The 19,843-nt window shown below is 50.7% G+C and overlaps 1 protein-coding gene and 1 long non-coding RNA gene across 3 annotated transcripts in view; one reads left to right on the forward strand and one right to left on the reverse strand.

Moving 5' to 3' along the window:
- Positions 1-845: 845 nt before the first annotated feature.
- On the forward strand, positions 846-10,610 carry LOC144381555 (uncharacterized). 2 transcript variants are annotated; one of them, XR_013446890.1, is made up of 3 exons: positions 846-1,159; positions 3,046-3,165; positions 9,885-10,610. It is a non-coding gene; the product is annotated as an uncharacterized LOC144381555 (long non-coding RNA). The 2 variants fall into 2 exon arrangements; XR_013446891.1 differs by having other exon boundaries at positions 3,088-3,165.
- The window catches only part of UBAC2 (UBA domain containing 2), a 176,589-nt gene continuing 165,132 nt past the window's right edge, over positions 8,387-19,843 (reverse strand). The window contains exon 9 of the mRNA XM_078070137.1: positions 8,387-9,650. Coding sequence (XP_077926263.1) covers positions 9,543-9,650 — 108 coding nt within the window. The 3' untranslated portion in view covers positions 8,387-9,542. The remainder of the gene's footprint in view (positions 9,651-19,843) is intronic.

A 19,843-nucleotide genomic window follows, 5' to 3' on the forward strand; every position in this document is an offset into this window, starting at 1 on the left:
GTGGGTCCTAATCCAGTACACGGGTGTCCTTCTAAGGAGAGATTGGGACGCAAGAACACACGGATACAAGAGCATGAGAGGACACAGTCGGTGGCCGGCCACCTGTAAGCCAAGGAAAGAGACCTCAGAGGAAAGCCACGTTGTCCGCCTCTTGGTCTCAGCTTCCCAGCCTCCAGAACGCTGGGGAAATAAACTTCTGTTGCTGAAGTCCCCGGTCTGTGGCACGTTGTGATGGCGCCCGCAGCACACTCAGACAGTAGTCTTAATCTTTCTACCCGATTTAAGGAAAATAAAAGGATCCTGCTCTCTTCTTCCAACTTCACCCCTCCTACCACCTATTGAAAGAAAAACAGAAACCGCCCATACAGCAAATGGTATTATTCCCACTTATTTTTTTAGGCGCCTCCGAGAGCTAGAGCATCTGACCTGAGTGTGGCCCTTAGGCTGGAGAGTGAGCCCGCGGTTCTAGGGCAGGTGGCGGGTGGAGCAGGTGCGCCCCGGTGTTCCGGGCCCGCGGTCCCACACACGGCACAGTTTCACTATGCTTTCCCCCCCTCGGTCAAGTCAATGATCCAAATTTATTGAGGCGCTTTCATGTAGGGCCCCCGCGCACCCTACGGCCTAACGATTTTTTCCTGCTTGCTCGACTGCCCTGCTGTATCAAACCCTTCTGCAGAATCTGTTATCCTTATCTCTTGTTTTATCCCAGTGCTCATCTTTTATATTCACAGAGGGTTCTGGTATGTGTGTGGGGATGTGACTGAGAAGGGGAGCAGTAACCACAGTCCTCCCATAGCCTCTGATGTCACCTCCCCAGGCAGAGCCGGTGAAACCAGCCAATTTCGACGGCGGAGGAGGTGACAGGTCAAGTACCTGGAGGCACCTTCCTTGGGAAGTGCTGTCTTGAGAACTCTGCCTGTCCCCTCCAGCCCTTACAGAGCACGCCCACCACAGGCGGGTGGGGATGTAGGGGAAGCTTCGATGGGGACCTCATAAGATGCGGGGTCCAGGCCTGCTGGGCCCCAAGAAGCCTCAGTGAGTCACGGGCAGTTCTGGAACCTGGTTTCATGCGCCAATGGAAGACATTAGTCAAGATGATCGTTGACATCCTTCCAGCTCTGAGACCTCTGGGATTTCTGCGTGCCAGACCTTAAGGCCGGTAAGTGAGGGCCCGTTTTCCGTGAGTACATGGGTTTGGCCGTGTATCTGCCTTAGTATATCTTCAGTGGCTTTTCTCTGTGTGTGTTCCATGGGGGTGGCTTGACTTCAGTTGCCTGTTTAGCCTCTGGCTGGTGTCCTCTCCCTCATGGAGGAGAACAGGGGCTGGGGCGGGGCCTGGCTCCCACCACGCTGGGGCCTGAGACCTGAGAAGAGAGGGGCAGAGCCAGGGAGAGCAAGACAGGGATGGGGGCTCAGGGGCTTACATGTCAGCTACTGTGCACCCCCCGAGGAGGTCCTCCCTCCAGTCCCCGGTGTGAGGCAGGGCAGCTGGGAGACCAGGTGCCCTTGGAGTTGCTGACGCGCTGCTCCCCAGTGGTTCAGACTCAGTGAGCTCGGGGGTGGAGGGGCATCTAAGAAGCAGAATAAGAAATCGGGGGCAGAGGCCCCTCAACGTCCTTATTGCTGCCCTTTGGGGGACCCCTTGGGTGATTCTCCCAATCCAAACAACTCTTGCACTATTCTCAGGGATTGCAGCTACCCCACTTAGCTAGCTGCCACCCCGTGTTCTTCGGTCCCCACCAGTGGCGTGCTGCGTTCCCCGAGACACAGCTGTGTTCGTTCCCAAAGCTTCTCACCTTAGTTGTTAGCGAAATCAGATAATTTAAGGAATTACTGTGTAAACTGATAAAGTACAGAGGCGAAAAGAAGGAGTTGTTTTTATAAGAGCTACGTGGAATGCTTTAGAAAGTTTGGTGGAGGTAAATTGCTAACAAAACCAAACCTGCTGTCAGAATAGGGGTGAGCGTGACAATTATAAGACATTAGAAACATGTTAAAAATCCGGGATGAAACGCACTCTGATTGCTTCACTGAGTTCTCGCGCTAGCTGTGATAAAGAGATCCAAACTGGGACTCATAAACAGTGCAATATGGGTGTGGATTATGAAAGATACAAGTTCCTAATCAGTACCACCATGAACAGGTTTTTTTAATTTTAATTTTTTAAAAAGTATTTTTATTTTTGCGAGAGAGATGGAGAGAGAGAGAACAAGCACATGCATGTGCTGGGGGGAGGGGCAGAGAGAGAAGGAGGCTCCCCGCTGAGCAGGCTCGATCTCCAGACTGGAATCATGACCTGAGCCCAAGGCAGATGCTTAACCAACTGAGCCACCCAGGTGCCCCCAGTACAAGTATAATTTAAAAAAAAAAAAAAAAGGCCTTAGCTACATCAACACCAGAAGACTGGTGAATTAATTACATTGACATGCTTTAACTTAAAATATTTAATATATGGGTTCTAGAGACATATACATATATATATTCACATATAGGTTCTACCTACCATTTACTCAACTTTCTAGTATTCACCTAGTAACTACCAGTCCCCAACTTAAGACGGAAGAGCTTCCAGCATTTGCATTAAAAATAGTGGTCATTCCCTTGGAGGGTAGAAATTCCACTTTATTTTATGTGTGTAAATTAAACAATCCATTCATTTTTGAAAATATTTTATTTTCAAGTAATCTCTACATCCAGCGTGGGGTTCAAACTTAACAACCCCGAGATCAAGAGCCTCATGCTCTTCCACCCGAGCCAGGCAGGATCCTTAGAGATTGTATGCTAGTATTTCATCCTCACTCTCACTCACTCGCTCACTGGACGCCTGGGGCATGTGAGGGAAGCTGGCGTGGAGCTGGTAGCACAGCATGCCCAGGGCAGGGGGCTGATTATGGTTATTTCAGCTCTTGGTGCTTGGACGCCCCCAGCAGAGACTCAGTACGTTGGGAGAATCAGGTGCGCCAGGAGCATGACTTAGAGGGCTGAGCCTGTGGGAAATGCTGCCTCCTGATCTGACAGGGGCTGGCTACTGGCCCCTGGCCCCAGATTCCAGACCCCAGGAGCCAGCCCCTCCCTTTGTCCCGGCAGATCTGCTTCCTGTACCTCCCTGAGGTGGACGGCTCCGGACCCCATGTGGCTAGGCTGGGAGCATACGTGAGGACTGAGGTGGGTTAATTTCCACCCAAAGCACACGCCCAGGCCAGACATCACTGTCCGGCTGGGGGGCCTGGGTCTGGTGCTCTCTAAGGGTATCTACCAGCTTTGGACAGGAGGGCTAAGGTTTGAGACCACGCCGAAATCTCCTGGAAAGCATCAGAATCCATGGGTGAGTCCTGAGGAAATGCTGTGCTCTGTCCCCAGCCCCGGCAAGGGTGTGAGAAGTTCCCCTGGGTTCTCACGCCCGTAGGCTGCGGTCACATTCCACTGGTAGGGCTCTGGGGTGCTCCCAACGGAGGGGGTGTGCTAAGCCTCCCGGTCTAAACCTCTGGAAGACGTCTGCAAGCCCTTAAGAGGGATGCAAGCTTTCTTTGGAGGGTTTCAGCTTTTTATTGAGTATTTCCTGATACAAAGCTGTACATAGAGCATCTATGTAAGATATTGGAAACAGCAGTAAAACAGACGCTCTGTATGCCCCAAGCCCTCTCTGCTTCCTTCCTCTGCCTCAAAACAGTTATAGGCTCAAATTGGTTTTTATCATTGTGGAGTGGTTTTGAGCTCTGAATGTAGAAGTTCATCAATATTTAAAATGGTCCCTCCTACCGACAATCAGAAATAAGAGGCCGGGCAGGGATTTTTGGCTTTATTGGCTGCCCTGTTCACATTCAGACTGTCTTCCCAGACGGGACAAGGGCCGGCCGCGGCATGCCCACTCCGCTCAGCGGGCTGGCTCCTCAATGATCGCTGACTTTTCTGCTTGAACAAAGTAAGTTCATTCCCCCTTTGACCATAAGGCAGCCGCAGACGCTGATATCACATTCATCTCTGTGCAGATTTAAGCACAACACAGCCCCCACCTGCTGAGGAGGCAACACTTAGTCACCATGCGCATAGGCGTGCGAGGACTTCGCCTATTCTGGAAAGACCTCTGGGACCCTTGCAGCCTTATGCAGAGGAAAGACTGGGGTTAGTTCACAGGGACAGAAATTAGGGTTTTTACAGAACCTGCGCAGATAGTGCTAGGCCGGAGAGTTTTTGGATACAATGCAGTACTCCGGGCGAACATCATTGCATAATCTTACACTAAAATCTCTGTGCAGACAGCTCTTAAGACAGCAAAAGAGCAAAACTGACCATGGTCCCCCCGTGAATAAATGTAAGACAGAAAAGTCAGCCAACTGGGCTCGGGGGCTGGCTTCCCCCACCTGGGGGCACAGCACATCTCTGAAGGGGCAGAGGGACCGGAAGGGGAGCAGGGAGCTGGGACCCCCTCTCTCCCACCGCAACACAGGCCCTCCCCCTTGGTGTAACCCCTCCGCCTAGCGAGGGGTTACCTGACATCTGTAGGCTTCGCACTTCACTGAGGTGCTACGTTCAGAATAAGGCTCTAGGGGCCAGCACCCCAGGAACCCACAGCCTCTTGTCAAGATCCCAAAGGCATTAAATCCAGTCTGCGGCTTGGGTTCCACCTTCAAAAAGGGGGCTTGTCCTCGATGCCAGCTTAAACCTCAGGGGGAGACATTGCATCGCCCCCACAAGTGCCCTCGGAAGGTGGCCGGGACAGCATCCTGAACTTGTGCACGGTGAGGAGAGCATCTGTGGTTTTGCAGAAGCACGTGGCCACGGCGGGGGGAGGTGGGGGTGGAGAGCTAGGTGGCCATGGCTTTCGGCATGTTTTGTGGTTTGGAAAGACAGCTCTGGCCCCACGGCGGAATCCTGGCCTCACGCAATGAGGCAGTGCATCTGCAGCCGCTCTCTCTGACCTGCGGCCGGGTCTTTGCTGAGGGGGGCAGGGCAGGACTCAGGCAATCACGACAGTCCCGAGGGGAAAGTCTGGAAGTTGAGTAGATGGATCTTTCCTTCTCTCCTCCTGCGGCCCCTGCAGGTTGCCAGGGGGCTGAATTCCCCAGCGGGACGCCAGAGCCCCAGGAGGGAGAGATGCTAACTTTGGGGCGGCGGGGAGGGGGGTGGCCCGATGCCAGGGGCTGCCCTGGGTAGGGGCTGAGGGCTGGAGCCCAGGCCCGGCTGGCAGGACAAGAAAGCTGCTTTTAGCCTCCAGCCCATCCTGCCCCTGTCCCTGCTCCGGGCTCTTTCTGACCCTACCTTCCCACCTGTAAAATGTGGGCTGGAACCAGATGAATGTTCCCTTCCGGTTCGACCACTCCAGGAGCCTGGGAACTGCCTCAAGTCAACACGCCAGCCACACTCAGGGAAAGTGTCAGCTTTGCTTACCTTGTTAGTGGGGGTGCTAACGAGTCCAGGTGAAGTCAGACTGAGTGGGGTCTGTACACGGCTGGGCCCAGACGTGGGGGTTCTGCAGGTTTTGTCCGCGGTGAGCCGCTGGGGGTTACCGGGTCACCCTGCAATCTGTTTGTTGCTTCTCTTTTTGCAGTAGCCCAGCAGAGGCCCTGAGAGATCTGGGTCTGGCCACTGGGGGACACCCCCCTGCCCGGGCTTGGAGCAATCCCAGGGTCCCCCAGGCACTCCTGTCCTCGTGGGAGGACCAGGGTAGGTGTCCGGGGACCAGCAGCATGGGGTGGCGTCCTCCGAAGACCCCAGAGCAGCTCAGAACACAGACGAAGGGCACAGGTGTGGGTCGGCCTGAAGGCCCTGGGGCTGGGGGTGGGGGTGGGGGGTGGTGCACCAGAGCTAGTTTCTGGGATGCCTGAATTTTCTACATCTCTCAGGGCTCTGGAACTCCCACGCCTCTGGGGCTCAGCGGACCAAAATGCTGCAGGAAATAAAGGCAAGGGGCTGATGCTGCGTCTCTGTGTTTCACAAGCCTCTATCCATTCTCCTCAAGCTCCCAGCCCCACCTCGAGCCCCTCATCCTCACTTCCTTCTTTATTAAGGAGCCAGAAACTACCACTTGAACTTCTTCAACTTCGCTCCAAGTTCACGACTCGCCCGGCTTCCTTGTCTCCTTTCTCTGGTTCTGGAGGACAGAGCGTCCTTCCTGGCCCCCAAGGCCAGCCCCTCCTCACGGTTCTGATCACACCCCTTCTGGGCCTAGAGCTCGGGGTCTCGCTCGGTTATCTTGACCTACAAGCCGACCCTTCCTTCCCCACATTTCCTGGACCAGTGCACACAGCCGACCTCTGCTCTCCTTCCTGTCCAGTGTTCCAGCTCCAGTCCTCTGGAACCCGCCATCGCTGGGCTGACACTATGTCTCCCCTTGCCCTTGTCCTGCAGCACCACCATCCTGACCCCCTCCTAGATATTCTTACCTCCTCTCGATTCCCCTCCTCCACTAGAAACGCAGGAAATTAACCCTCTTCTTTCCTGTCTCCATATTCTGTCACCTGCATTCCTCCATGATCCCCAGAGCAGGACTCCCAATCTAGGTCTCTAACCCCTGCCTCTTTCCAGATCCATTCCCCGCTCTGGCGACCACTCCCCCCAACCCCCCCCACCTTCTCTAGACCCAAGCGAGGTGCACCTCCCCCAACCTCTCTGCCTGAAATCCCACCTCTGTCCTGTTGAGGTACCGCCCCTTAGCCATTGTGGCTTCTTCATCAGGTACAACCATATCCAGCAGGTTAGCAAATTCACATGATTCTGGCAAGTCTTCTTACGTGCAAGACTGAGGTTTCAGAGCTAAAATTTTAGTCTGAGCCAGAAAGCCAATTTTGACATTCTTGGCCCATCCCTTTACAAACACGCCACAGGGATTAGGGGATTCTGAAAACTAGTCTTTGATTTTCACAAATGAAATACCACTTCAGTTTACCTGAGTAAAATAAAACTCAAGTTCATGGTGTAGACCCTTTTATTTCCACTTAAGAACCACAGCTGCAGGAACCTGAACTCAGAGACTCAGAAAAAATTCTAGGTGGTACGGGAAGGTGTGTGTTCACAATTTTATGCTCAATTTCTCAGATTTTTTTTTTTTTCTTTTCTAATCCCAAGCTCAGTCTAGGTTTATGAATCAGGACTTCAGAGGCAGACTTTCCTTAATTTGGGAAGAGGGGGAATGGGGGCGGGGTTCATAGACCACTTTTTCCTTCTTCCTCTTCTATTTGCACAGTCTGGAATCTGCTTGCTTGAAAATTAGGCCCGATCTGGTACTGTTTGCGCCAAGTCCGAAGTCTGCATCATCTTTTCTAGACTTTAGGAAACCAAACCAAATGGCTCGCTGATGCCCCCCTCTGGCATGCATCACTATGCATTGAACACAAAAGGTTTTTCTTTAGGGATCCCATCAGCCTGAAGGATTTCTGGGGGTCTTGACAACAGGGGGATGTTTCCGGGTATTCAAGCTCCTGCAGTCGCCGGCTGCAGTTGGGTCAAAATCTGCAGGAAGAGCAGTAGGCCAGGAGCGGGGACTACAGTGAGGTGCAGAGAACGTCCCCGAGGCTGAAGAGTCAGAGGTGTGTGTGGGGTTGGGGGGCGGTCGGGACTGGGATGACCCGGAGCGCGGGGGCTACGGAAGGTGGCAAAAGGCCCGGCAGTTGCGGGCGAAGGATGGGCAGCTGGAGGCAGTTGGAACAGAGGCCGGGAGTTGGGAGAAACGGGCTCCTTCATCAGGACGAGGCTCTCTGAGACGGGACCCCATCTAGGAGAGAGCCCTGCTGCAGAAAACAAACCAGAACTGCAGGGTGCTTAGTCCCTTCTGACTGAGGCCGCACGCTGGGATCCTCCAAGTGGGGCGGTCTGCTCCCCTGGGAGCTGAGCACTGAGAAGCCTCTGCCTCCAGTTTGGTTTGATTTTGCTCAGTGCTGTTCGAGAGAAGGAACCCAGGAGATGGTGGGTCTCCGGATACGGGGTGTTCCTCCTGGGACCTTTGCGCTGGAGGGTCAGAGGGTGGGTCCAGATTGGCTCAGATGTTCATAGCTGAATGCACCTCAGTGCACTCAGCCTGCCTCGTACGAGCCACTGGCCTGTGACCGAAGCTGGGGACGCTCTGCCTGTCGCCCACCGTCCTTACACCCTGATGTGGGGAGACTCAGAGCAAGTCGGGGCCTGTGCTTGCAACCAGCTGGGCTCCCAGAAAGTCATCTCAACCCCCCATTCTGAGCAGCCCGAGGGCCCCAACAAGCCTAAGGATGGGGCCTCACGGGGCCAGTCTTACAGGAACAAAGGGGCTTTTCTCACTTCCAAAAAAAAGCACCCAAATCTTCTGAAGAAAGAGGAGCATTGGCAAAAAAAAGAAAAAAAAAATTTCGTGGTAAAGTATATAGCCTAGAACAAAGTTTTATTTAGGTAAGTCTAATAAAAAAATACCACAAAGTAAAACACATTAAAAACTTTATTATAAGTATTACACTTGTCCAAATTTGCATCAATTTGATACATTTCTGCTCCTTTTGCAGAACACGAGAGTCACATAATTGCCTTTGATCTCAACAGTCCCCCTGCTGTAGATCCCTTCCCGCTCACCACGGCCCACCTCTGCCTCGCTCCTTCCTGTGGCTCCTTCCTGTGGCTCCTTCCTGTGCCTCATGCTACCGTCCCCAACATCCCGAGCACTGCCCCGCACCGCTCCAGGGCTGGGCCCGCACTGGGTGCGCCGCTGAGCACGCGGGCTGGGCCCCGCACTGTTCCAGGGGACCCCCTGCTCTGTCCTGTTTTCACCCCCAGCCTGAGAGGCTAACTGTACATATTCTGAGTAAAAGGAACCGCAGTTAAGTTCCATAGAGTATTCCAGAACCTTGCATCAGTACTTGATTATCATTACTTTCTTTAATGGAAGTGAGGAGGAGTTAGAAAGATTCCCTGGACTGAAATGGGCTGGAACCGTGTGGGGTAGGATTTGCTTCTCCGTTTCTCCCTCCTCACTCAGGCCTGGCCAAGACTGAGTGCAGCAGATCCATACTGCTCATCACCCCTAGGAAAGGTGGACACCGAGCAGCCACTGGGGTTTGAAAGCAAATGTGGGGAAAAAAACCAGTGATGAGTAAAGTCCATAAGGAGTATTTTGCCACCCTCTTCCTGAATAACATTCCTCTTTGCCCTGTCACGGCATTTATGACCAGATACAATGTAGGCTGACACATTACAGTGAAAAGAATATTACAATAGCAGTAATTTCCCATCGGGGGTGCTATTCAATTGCTTACAGAAATCTGCAGTTTGAATGCATTTTAAACACATCAGGAATGAGTGATGATTCTCCAAACTCAGGAAAATGCCCCATAAAAAAATAAAGATAGAAAATACATGCTGATTTAATGGCAAACTTATTTTCGAGACTTTTTTTTTTTTTTTTTTTAACCGGTAATGGCCTTGGAATTAAGGGAGGAGCGGCGGGGACCAGTTTGCCCGCGAGAGCACGGGAGAACGTCCGCCCGGGAGAGCGCGGGGGCCCGGGCTGCCTCGGCGGCGGGGCCGCGCCCGCTGTGGGTGCGCAGCCGCTCGCCCAGTCCCTGTGCAGCCACCCAGGACCCTCAGTGCTGCAGCAGGAAGTTGGTAGCCACATTCAGGTCATTGTTTGAAGCTCTCAGGGCTTCCAAAGCATCACCCCTGGAAAATCCCATCTCCATGAGCCGGGCAACCTGAAAACAGAAACAACCAGAAACCCGGTGAGGCTGGCGACTCGACTACTAACCCACCAGCCCCCAAAATGTTCCTTGTGAGAGTTTTGTAGGAAAGGTTTAAAAAAAAAAAAAAGACCCTAATTTTCATTTTAGCGTGAAATGTTATTTAAAAAAAAATTTGAACGGGCACATTTTAAAGACATTTAACATATAGCTAATAGGTCCAATTATCTCCTTTAATCCTCATTTTAGAGACAAGGAACGAGCACCGAAGGGCTGAGCGACGTGCCAGGACGAGCAGAGGGTGGACGAGCCCGTCTGTATAAGCCGCCCTGCGCTCACACGACTTTGCACACTCCTTCAGTATCGAATCGGATTCCTGCGAACTTCTCAAGGCGCGCTTCCTTGCGCATGTGAACAATCACTTAACTGCAGACTGTTTCTGACGCTGGCAGTCACCAGTGACAAAAACGTGTGCAGGTTCCTGGAATCACCCAGCCAGAGGAGGTCCTCCGGATGCCCATACCCCGTTCAGCTTCCCCATGAGTTGCAGCATCTGCTAAGTTCCTGGCCTGGGCAGCAGCAGAGAACACACGCACAAAGTGGGCTGAGGCCTGGCCAAGCGTAGGGAGGATGAGGCTTGCATTTTCTTGACCACAAATCCCGAATCTGTGAATACAGAGGTTTCCTGTCCTTTCACAATACAATTTCCAACGAAGTGGGCAGTGCCACGAAAGTTTATTGGTAACCTATTTTCCCATTTAAAAATGTATCACAGGGCGCCTGGGTGGCTCAGTTGGTTAAGCGACTGCCTTCGGCTCAGGTCATGATCCTGGAGTCCCTGGATCGAGTCCCGCATCGGGCTCCCTGCTCAGCAGGGAGCCTGCTTCTCCCTCTGACCCTCTCCCCTCTCATGTGCTCTCTCTCTCTCATTCTCTCTGTCTCAAATAAATAAATAAAATCTTTAAAAAAATAAAAATAAAAAATAAAAATGTATCATAAAAATATTTATGGCCCCAGACCAGCCAAAGGAATCTATTCTTTGTACTTAGGTTGAAATATACATTTGCAGTAATATATAATGAAAAATGACACAAACTGTTGAGATTTTCACCACATGCGGATTAAAGAGGCTTTTGTGGACTGAGGACTTTGTCACCATTTCTAATCTCTCCTGCAGAAAACAATGCACTCGGTGCAAAAATGGAAAGAAAGGGCCTGATACTGCCCTCCTTCCCCGGCTAGGGGAGTCAGGGTGTGTGTGGGCAGAGTGCGCGGGGGGAGCAGGGCGTCGAGGGGCCAAAGTGAGGAGGAGAGGGAGGAAGGAGGTGCAGAGCCAGGCAGGCGGCAGGGGAGGAGGCTGCCCACACGGCCAGAGCCCTCACTCCTCAAGGAGCCTTAGGGAGAGAGGCTGATCCTGTGGAGAGGAAGCCGACAGGCAGGGGCCACTTCTCAGAAGCTGGGTTCTAGCTGCTGTGTTTCAAACTGAGGCTGTGATCCCTCATTAGTGTGTCATGAACGCTTGGTGGGTTAGGATTAGCATGAAAAAATGCCTGTAGTGAGGGTCTTTCTTCCATAAAACGTCATTTCAGTTCTCCGTATTCACACATATGGATGCTGTGCGCCCTGCTTACTGTGGGCTGTGGTCAGAGACATCTGACTCCTGTTTTCTAAGGGAACCGTCGGGGCCTGGGGAGAGGGCCGTCCGCGAGCAAGCGAGTGAGCGAGATGCATGGCCCTCACACGTGGAAGACCTGAGGTGCTGCAGGCGACAGCCGACTCCAGGCCCTGGGCTGATGGACAGTGTGGACAGAATGGCAGGAATCTTCTGCTTTCATTTCCTACTCAAGGAAAGAACCACCTTCCCCAGAATACCACAAACACTGCCCACTTACTGGCCAAGATGGAAAGTTCTTCCTCAATCAAAGAAGAATCTGCCTCTCACTAGTTGCCATCCGTGGGACTTCAAAGGTCCTAATTTTGCCCTTTGAAATAACAGAAAACAACCCTATTCCCTTTTCTGCGTGAAGCACTTCGAGTGTCTGAAGGCTGCCCACCCCCCTTGATTTCTCTAGGCCGGCACCCCGACTCCTGGTCTGGCCTGGAGTCATCACCGCTGGTGCTTCCTCCTTTGGCCTGGTTAGCTCCTCTCCATCCGCTGGCTCTGGGGGCACCCGGCCCTCTCCCATTCTCCCAGACTGGAAGGAACCCCAGAGAAGTTCTGTGGCTCCAGCGACCTCTGTCCTGTGCTCACCATGGTTGTGACTTTTCCCTGTAATTGTAGGGAGGACCGCTCCCCACCACTGTGCCATGAGCCTTCTGAGGACAAGGGCCGTGGTTGCTTTCCTCATTCCTGCGCCTCCGGACCTGACACCTTCCAGCGCAGCGCTCCCGTCAGTGCTCGCCTGCGGCCGCCGGCCTAGCATCCAGCCCCCCGTGCGGCAGGGCAGTGCGTCTGCGGGGTGCACGCGCATGTGCCCGTGCGTGCAACCACATCATATTGGTGTGGCCTGCTAGAAACACTCAGGTATTTCCACCTGAAACGCTCTCAAGCCAGGCTTCTCAAATCCTACCCTGGAAGGTTGTATTTGCTCTTCTGGGGTTAGGACCACACACATCTCTGTTAAATGGCCTCTGGTCATTTCCCAGACAACCAAAACTAATTTCAGTTTAAATTCTGTTGTCTCCTAGGTTACTCAGCTCCCTCAAAACTGTATCATCCCCAAATGTGATTAGCAAACCTCTACAAGGTCACTCGAATTATTATTGATGAAAATGTCAAGCAGGAAAAATCAGAGACAGGGCCCAGAACTCATGTGAGACCTCCCTTGCTTCTTGAGGGGCTAGCCAACAGTTTGTTTTAGAGATTTTTAACCAGTTTAAAACCCACTTCATATTGTTTCTATCCATTCCACATGTCACCAATGTATCCCTTAGAGTGACAAGATGTAGTCAGATGTCTCGATGACATCCTGTGTTAGCAGGAGAAGGCTGGTGCCTACAGACCACAACACTCTTCTTAACACTCAAGTCATCTGTCTGATCATCTATTTTAGGCTCTGCCAGACGTGAAACATCAATTTTGCCATGTGATTACCAGAATCCACACTTCCCTCTTTCCTTGGGGGGACCTGAAACTGAGTACGACGCCTTGCTTTCTCCACCCCCGGCCAGCACGCTCGGGGAGACAGGCTCTGGGACTTGGGCTGGACGCACGTCCAATGCAGGCAATCCTTCCTACGTTGTTCCCTGGACTGAAATAAGCTTTAATGATGTTTATTCCAGTGACTTCCGGTTCAGAACCACCCTCTTTAGTGGAGTTAGTGTGGCCGGTGAGGAGGTGGGCCGCTCCACCGCCTTCTCTCTGTTATCCACGAACACAACACCGCCCAGCACCGTGGCCGTTCTTTACAACTTCAAAGAGCGTGCCAAACGCGGCATTCGCGGTCACCACTCTGTCACCTCTAGGACTTCAAGCAGAGCTAACGAGGCTGCTTCTGCGTACCTGGCCCGTGGGAATAAATCTGTCTGCCAAATCAGGATTCACAGTCTGGAGCTGACGGCGTGTGAGCCGTGAGGGTGCTGGGCCACAACCCCCAGCCGGTCCTTGAGTCTCCCGTGCACGGACTCTGACTGTGGTTCGGAGTCCAGAAGGTGCTGAGGACGGGCTGGCCACACGGGCCACCAAGGCAGCTGCGGGCAGGCCCAGCGCTTGCCCGCCCTAGAGGGCACCCCTCCGGGCTGCGGCGGCCCGGCTGCGCCCTAGGTACGGAAGCGGGCCCGGCGCCCAGGGACCAGCTTTCTCTGCCTGTGAGGCGCCCCCCCGAGTTTGGTTTTGACAGCGGGCCGGGTTTCTCCCGGCGTCGGCTGCAGGCAGAAGCTGGTGGCGGCTGGCCGCGCGTCCTCTGGCGGCCAAGCTGGCTTCAGAGCTTTCTGCGTTTTTTAGGGGTGAGAAGACAAGTGTGACTGGACAATTTTCCCGGCTGAACGACCCTGTACTTTAACCAGATGAAGCAACTTAAAAGGAGAAATCATGCTAACAGTTCTTTTTAAAAAACTGAACAATTACACTAAGAAGGTGTATCTGTAAGTCTCTCCTAGCGTCGCAGACAGTGAACACCCCAGGGACGACGGAGTTGCATGCCTGGGCTGAGGAATGTGGACAGTAACCAGCCAGACACGACGGGACGCAGAGGGACAGGGAACGAAGGGGGCGGGCTCGCCGTGTTGCCACAGCGGGGATGAGAGAGCCCAGCCTGCTCCCCGGGCCCTGACAGGAGCTCAGTAAGCACTGCCCCCGTGATAATTCTCACCCCACCCAAGAGGGACTGGCCCAGGTGCGCGGGTCCCTCCCTCTGACCCTCTTGGCCTCAGTTCAGAGGTTCCCACAACCTGACAAAACCACCCTCGGGGTTTTGTTTTCAGCATTCACTTTAACTGCTTTCACTTTACTTGTTTTATATCCTTTGTTGGTCAAAGAACTGATGTGTCTTTCGCAACAATCAAACTCACGCTTGTTTGCAGGGGGCCCCAGCGAGCAGGGGGCAGCTAGGACAGTCTCAGGGCGGGAGAGTCAGCCAGGGACCCGGTGAAACGCTGGTGAAACGCTGGTGAAAGGCAGGCTCGCGGCCAAGTTCACCCACACGCGACCCTCCCGCCGTAGCCAAATACGGCCACGCTTAAACATAAACACAAGGATGATTTTTGTTACAGGTTTCTAGTGATTAAACAGCCCACAGAAGAACTGGCCTAGAAAACTAATGGGGTGAGGCCCAAGTAAAAAAGATAGGAAAAATGTTTTTAAAAGGTAAGCATAAAATTCTAAAAAAAAACCCACATGATCTGTGACTTTTAGAAAACCTTACTTTATATTTGTATAAATTCTAGCAAATGTTCGATTCTGATGATTATATAAATCATGGTATTTACAGATCCTCTACCTCCTTCCCCATCCACAGCATATATATTAGCCACAAAACACATTAAATCACACTGAAAACCCAATCTGTTTCCTTTACAGGCTGCTTCCTGTCTTTTTAGTCCAGCTATTAGAACATCCAAAGGAAGAGAAAATGTCCATGTAACATTTCTAGGTCTTGACTAGATAAAAATCCGAAAATACACCCTGATCAGTTTAAATCAAGTTGTGCCTGCGCAGGAGTGTCATTAATTCAACGAGCATTCACAGACTTTCAGCGGCTCCGGGGGTCTGTGCAAAGTGCCTGTGGTGAGCTGGCTTGGTGACACCGGGGCCAGGACCACGCCTGCCGTGTGTCCCCACCAACACAGAACCACAGAGCCTGGCACATGGAGGTGCCCAGTGGTGGTTAGAGAAGGGGTCAGTTTAGCGATGTGAGTTCTTTAAGGAACTGACCGCCACTAAACAGCCTGGGGCCAAAATGATAAAGCTAGTAAAGCACTGCGGCCGTGGCAGAAGAACCTGCGACCCCAGACACGAGCAGGTGCACACCTGGCGTCTCGGTCAGTCTGGGCCCAGCTAGGTTCACAGGAGTCTGTTCGGGAAACTTAAAAAACGCCCCGTAGAATTTTCTGGAAAGCATTCCTTTCAACATTCCTTCTCCATCTCGGAGCACAGTAAGTACCCTCCTTCTGCTTGTGCACGGCCGGGAAACTTCTATCTAAAACTTCTCACCACAAAACATCAGAAGAGTTCACCAGGGTTTCTGGTCTAAACACCTAAATAATCCTTTTCTCTAATTTCTTTAAAAAAAAAAAAACAGGTGTAGTTGGGTTAACATCCAGAGAGCGTGTTATGCTTTCCCGTCTTCCACATCGCTCATTCATAAAAACTAACTGTACCCGAATGGACCACCACCGATGCCTGTTTTCTGTGGTGGAAGGCCTGGCTTTCGAGAGGCAAGGTTCAGAGGTAATCTGACGTAGGGGACAGCAAGGAGAGGTTGGCACTGGGATTCTAGCCTTGCCGCATGGAAGGGCCCCCCAGTGGTGTTGGACTCTGCCGGTGGCTCCCGGTCAAGGCCTGAGGCCTCCAGGGGGCCAGTGGGGTGCGGGAACTTGACCAGGAGCAAGCAGCACAGGAGAGCCCTCGGCCTGCAAACGAGGCCGAATGTGTTTTTCCCATAATACGCTTTCTAAAGAGACCTTGCTGAACAAGAAACCTATAGAGATGGAGATAAATCCATATTGGTTTTCCTCTCCTTTTAAAAAAAATCCTCCATGATTGGGACATGTGTGCCTACTAGCTCAAGATCACTCTTACTCAAGGGAATAAATGAAACCCTACCTTGGCCTTCTACCTGCAATTCAACTACTTTTTGACACTAGTGAAATAGGACATTCATTCCAATGAAATGCATGGCAATTCTTCCCAGTGACATACTCCTCTGCTGTTTTGTTCAAGTAGGACTGTGGTTTTCTTTAACTTCCCTTTAGCTAAGGGCGTCAAAAACAAATGGTTTTGGGGGTTTTTACTTCCCAAATTCTGACACTTGCAGGAAGTGATGCCTACCTGAAAGATGCCTGACCCAATCCCATGCTGGTTTGCCCATTCATGGCGGGCCACTGCCCAGGCCACGTGCACAGCCTGCCGGGCGGAGCACCCCCGGAGAAGTCACAGGAGATGGGGCTCGCCCTTCCCTCCCTGTCCCTGTAACGGTCACATGACCTCCGGGCCACCAGGCCGCAAGTGCACAGTCAGATCACCTGGGGATCAGTGCGCCTCTCTTCCACCGTCACCTGACCACTCCCCTCCTCAGAAGTGCTGACCCCTCTGATCACAGCTGTTGGCTGAGTGAGCGGTTACTGGTTACTGTATGCTCTTGTCGGCTACACACCCGCTCAGAGGCCCCTTATTTTTGCATTTCGGCTTGGTTCCGACTTTGGTACCAAGGAGGCCCTCATGACAGACTGGATGAGCTCTGCTGCTTGTATCTTTTAGAATACCCAACAGAATGAGGCTTCCCAAAAGCTGATTAATTATTCGACTGCCACACAATATTTCATTCCAACACATTTAGCTTTGGTATTCTCTTAGAAAACCTATTTCTAATCTAGGCGTTCAGATGGAAAGACCCACGTACTACCACTCTCTAACGCATTTGTAAGTGGAAACAAGTCCTTTTTGATCACACCTTCCCATTCAGCCCTGCTCTAACCACTGCTGGGCACCCTGTGTGTCAGGCTCCGTGTCACGGGGGAAACAGGAAGAGATGGTACTAGCCCTCACGGAGCTCACCATCCACCAGGGAAAACGGACAAAACTTGAGTCACTGCTGGACCAATTCCCAACTCACTGCAATTAGAAATACGCACAGCAGAAGTACAAAGTACCCCCAATACATAACATGTTAGTGAGGGGACTGTTTGTATAAGGTTGAGTATTTGGAGTTGAGGTGGGTTTTTACAGTGACAGGGATGAAGGTTCCTGAGATGGAAAGAGAGAAGAGAACCTAAGATTAAGATCCTCTCACACTAAATGCACTTTGCTATTTCCCAGCTAACACTGAAGTGTCTTCTGTGCTGAAAGCCATTTTCTCTCTACTTGGGTCAATGAATACTTCAGAGGACAGGAATGGAATCCACATGACAGGTCTCATGTATAATAAACGTACTACGTGGTTATAGAGCAGCGGGGCCGGAGTCTCGTAAGCAGCTGTAAGCACATTTCCTGGGCAGGCATGGAAGACGTTACATACGTCATTACGGTTATAACACGCTCCTTCCTCCATGTGTGGTCCACCCTCCAGGGAAACCCAATGACGTAACTCCCTGCTTAGGATCCTGCCACGGTGCCTTAATGCCTGTAACACAGAAGTGGAAGTTCACGCAGCACTGCGGGGCGCTGGGGAGCCTGCCCGGCCCCTCAGGTCATCCTCCACTCCAACCTCACCCACCCGTGCTTCCCCACATGTAAGGCACTTTTCACCACATGCTGACACAGGCCGCTGCCCCCACCCCCGGCGCTGGCAGTCCTTTCTTAGTTTCGATGGCCCCAGGTCACTTGTGCAGAGTTGACTGGGGCTGTCTCCAGGCCTGGCTCCCCACCCCGGGCTCTGCACCATGTGAGGGCAGGAAATGATGCTTTATTTATCTCTGTATTTTAGGAACCTAGCCCAGTGGCCAACCTGATGCAGAGCAGATAGGTGATAATTCTTGGCCGATGAGGAGGAAAAGAGGCGTGACTGGAAGGGGGGACGTTGAGATCGGTAACAGTTTACCTTCCCTCTGTTGAGCCTTAGCTCTGGTTTAGTCCCATTTAACTTCCCGGTCTGATTTTACCCATGTATCCCATTAAGAAAAAAATGAAGAGTCACTTTCCTAAGATTGGGAGGGTTTGAGAAAGACAAATTTAGACAAACTTTGATTTAAAAAGAATAGGATGCTTATAGGACAAAATTTCATTGTTACTTTGAGTATAGGTGTAATACGAGAATCACTGGTTAAAAAGAAAAAAAGAGAAATGGAATAATGTATATACTTATTTTTAAGGTAGTAGACATTTGAGCACATTTTATTGTTAAAAAGAGTTTTGACAGGGTAGCACTTGGTTTCAACAGATTCTTAAAAGGAGCTGGGATGGCATCTTCAAAGGACAATGAATTGGCAAAGGTGTTGTGAGTCCACTTGTTGAAAAATAGTAAAAGTAGGTTGGGAAGAACCAAAAATCCAGAAACTTAACAACAGCAAAAGCAGAAAAAGTGGCAAAATTTTTCTCTGGCTGTATGCCTATTACTAGATTTAGTAAGAGATGCACATTCTTTCTTGTAATATCCCTTGCTTTCCTATCTTAAAGGACTCACTAAAATTCCTGAAGTATTTTTTTACATCAGAAAAACCTCAATCATTTTTATTGTTCTTGGTTTAAAAAATTATTGTTTCTTAATGCAATAAATAGCATGACTCTGATATTTAAATGAAGATACAGCACATTTAATTGAAGAATTAAGCATAAAGAGGTCTTGTTCATTCAAGCTATTTGATTACATTACTAACAAATATTATTTTAGATAGTGTCTAGCCTCAACAAGCTAACCAAGAGATTATATATATTAACTATATATTTCTAAACATTATTATAAACATCCTGAGGGCAAGAACATTTTTTTTTTCTCTTTTACAGCCTGGCTAACACCTATCACAGGAGCTGCCAAGAGTCTACATAACAAACAATGGGAAGAATCTGTGTTTTAATGAAATGACAGCCTGTAATGGCCATGTTCACAATAATCAAGAAACACAAGAAACAACCACTGAAAATCAGTGAATAAGGAAGCGTATGTTAAAAACAGCCTCTGATGTATTTACATCTTTTCATACCAGAGCAAGGAAGTAAATGTTGTTGAAACGGATCTGACAACGTGTTAACCTGTTGTCATTCTGGGAGGATCAAGGAAAATGATTCATTAGAACACCCTGAAGACTTCAATTACACACATTCTCATTGCCGTGTTTTGACACTTTTGTTTCAAAGTGCCAACACTAAGAACTGTCTCACCTTTAAATACCTCATATCCTCAATGGCTGCTCTGTGAGGAATGTGACTTGTGGTTCTAGCAAGTAAACAGTAACAGAAGAGAACTCTCCTTCTTTTTACCTGGAGAGTATTAGCTTATTTTTTAATCTGTTACCATAAATATCTTACAAAAGGTTGAGTTATTGGGCTTTATTTTCATATCTATGGGAATACCATTTTTCTAGAAATTCTCTAATGGAGGTGGAGGAGAACTAACTCCTTCCTCCACCTGTCAGTCTTGAGGAGCTACTAAAATGATCAGTTTAAGTGAGAAGTCATGAGGGGAAAAGCTGGATCAATTCATCAGGCACATTCAACTGGTTTCTTTCCAAGGCATTTATGGTGGCCTAATCCAGGGTGGCAGTGGGAGCCCCGCCCAGACCGGGTGCCCTGGGTCCGAGGGACCTTTGTGTACTCTGGGGACAGGGCTGGACAGTGTGACCAGCTATGAGATGCTGCCCTTGATTTGTCTGATGAGAAGAAAGCAACATACGCAGAAGGAAATTTAAAAGTGTTGTTATTGCAATGCTCTGAACTTCTTTCACAGATATTTTTAACTTTCTAGTTTGAAATAATTTCAAACTTACAGAAAAGTTTCAAGAACAATACCAAGAACCCAACTGCTCTTCATCCAGATCACCATTACTTTGCCACAGCTACTTTCTGTTTATCCACACTCTCTTATTCTTTCCTGCAACAGGTGAGATGAAGTTGCCTA

Source organism: Halichoerus grypus, chromosome 4 (assembly GCF_964656455.1).
Source record: "Halichoerus grypus chromosome 4, mHalGry1.hap1.1, whole genome shotgun sequence".
NCBI classification, from domain to species: Eukaryota; Metazoa; Chordata; class Mammalia; order Carnivora; family Phocidae; genus Halichoerus; species Halichoerus grypus.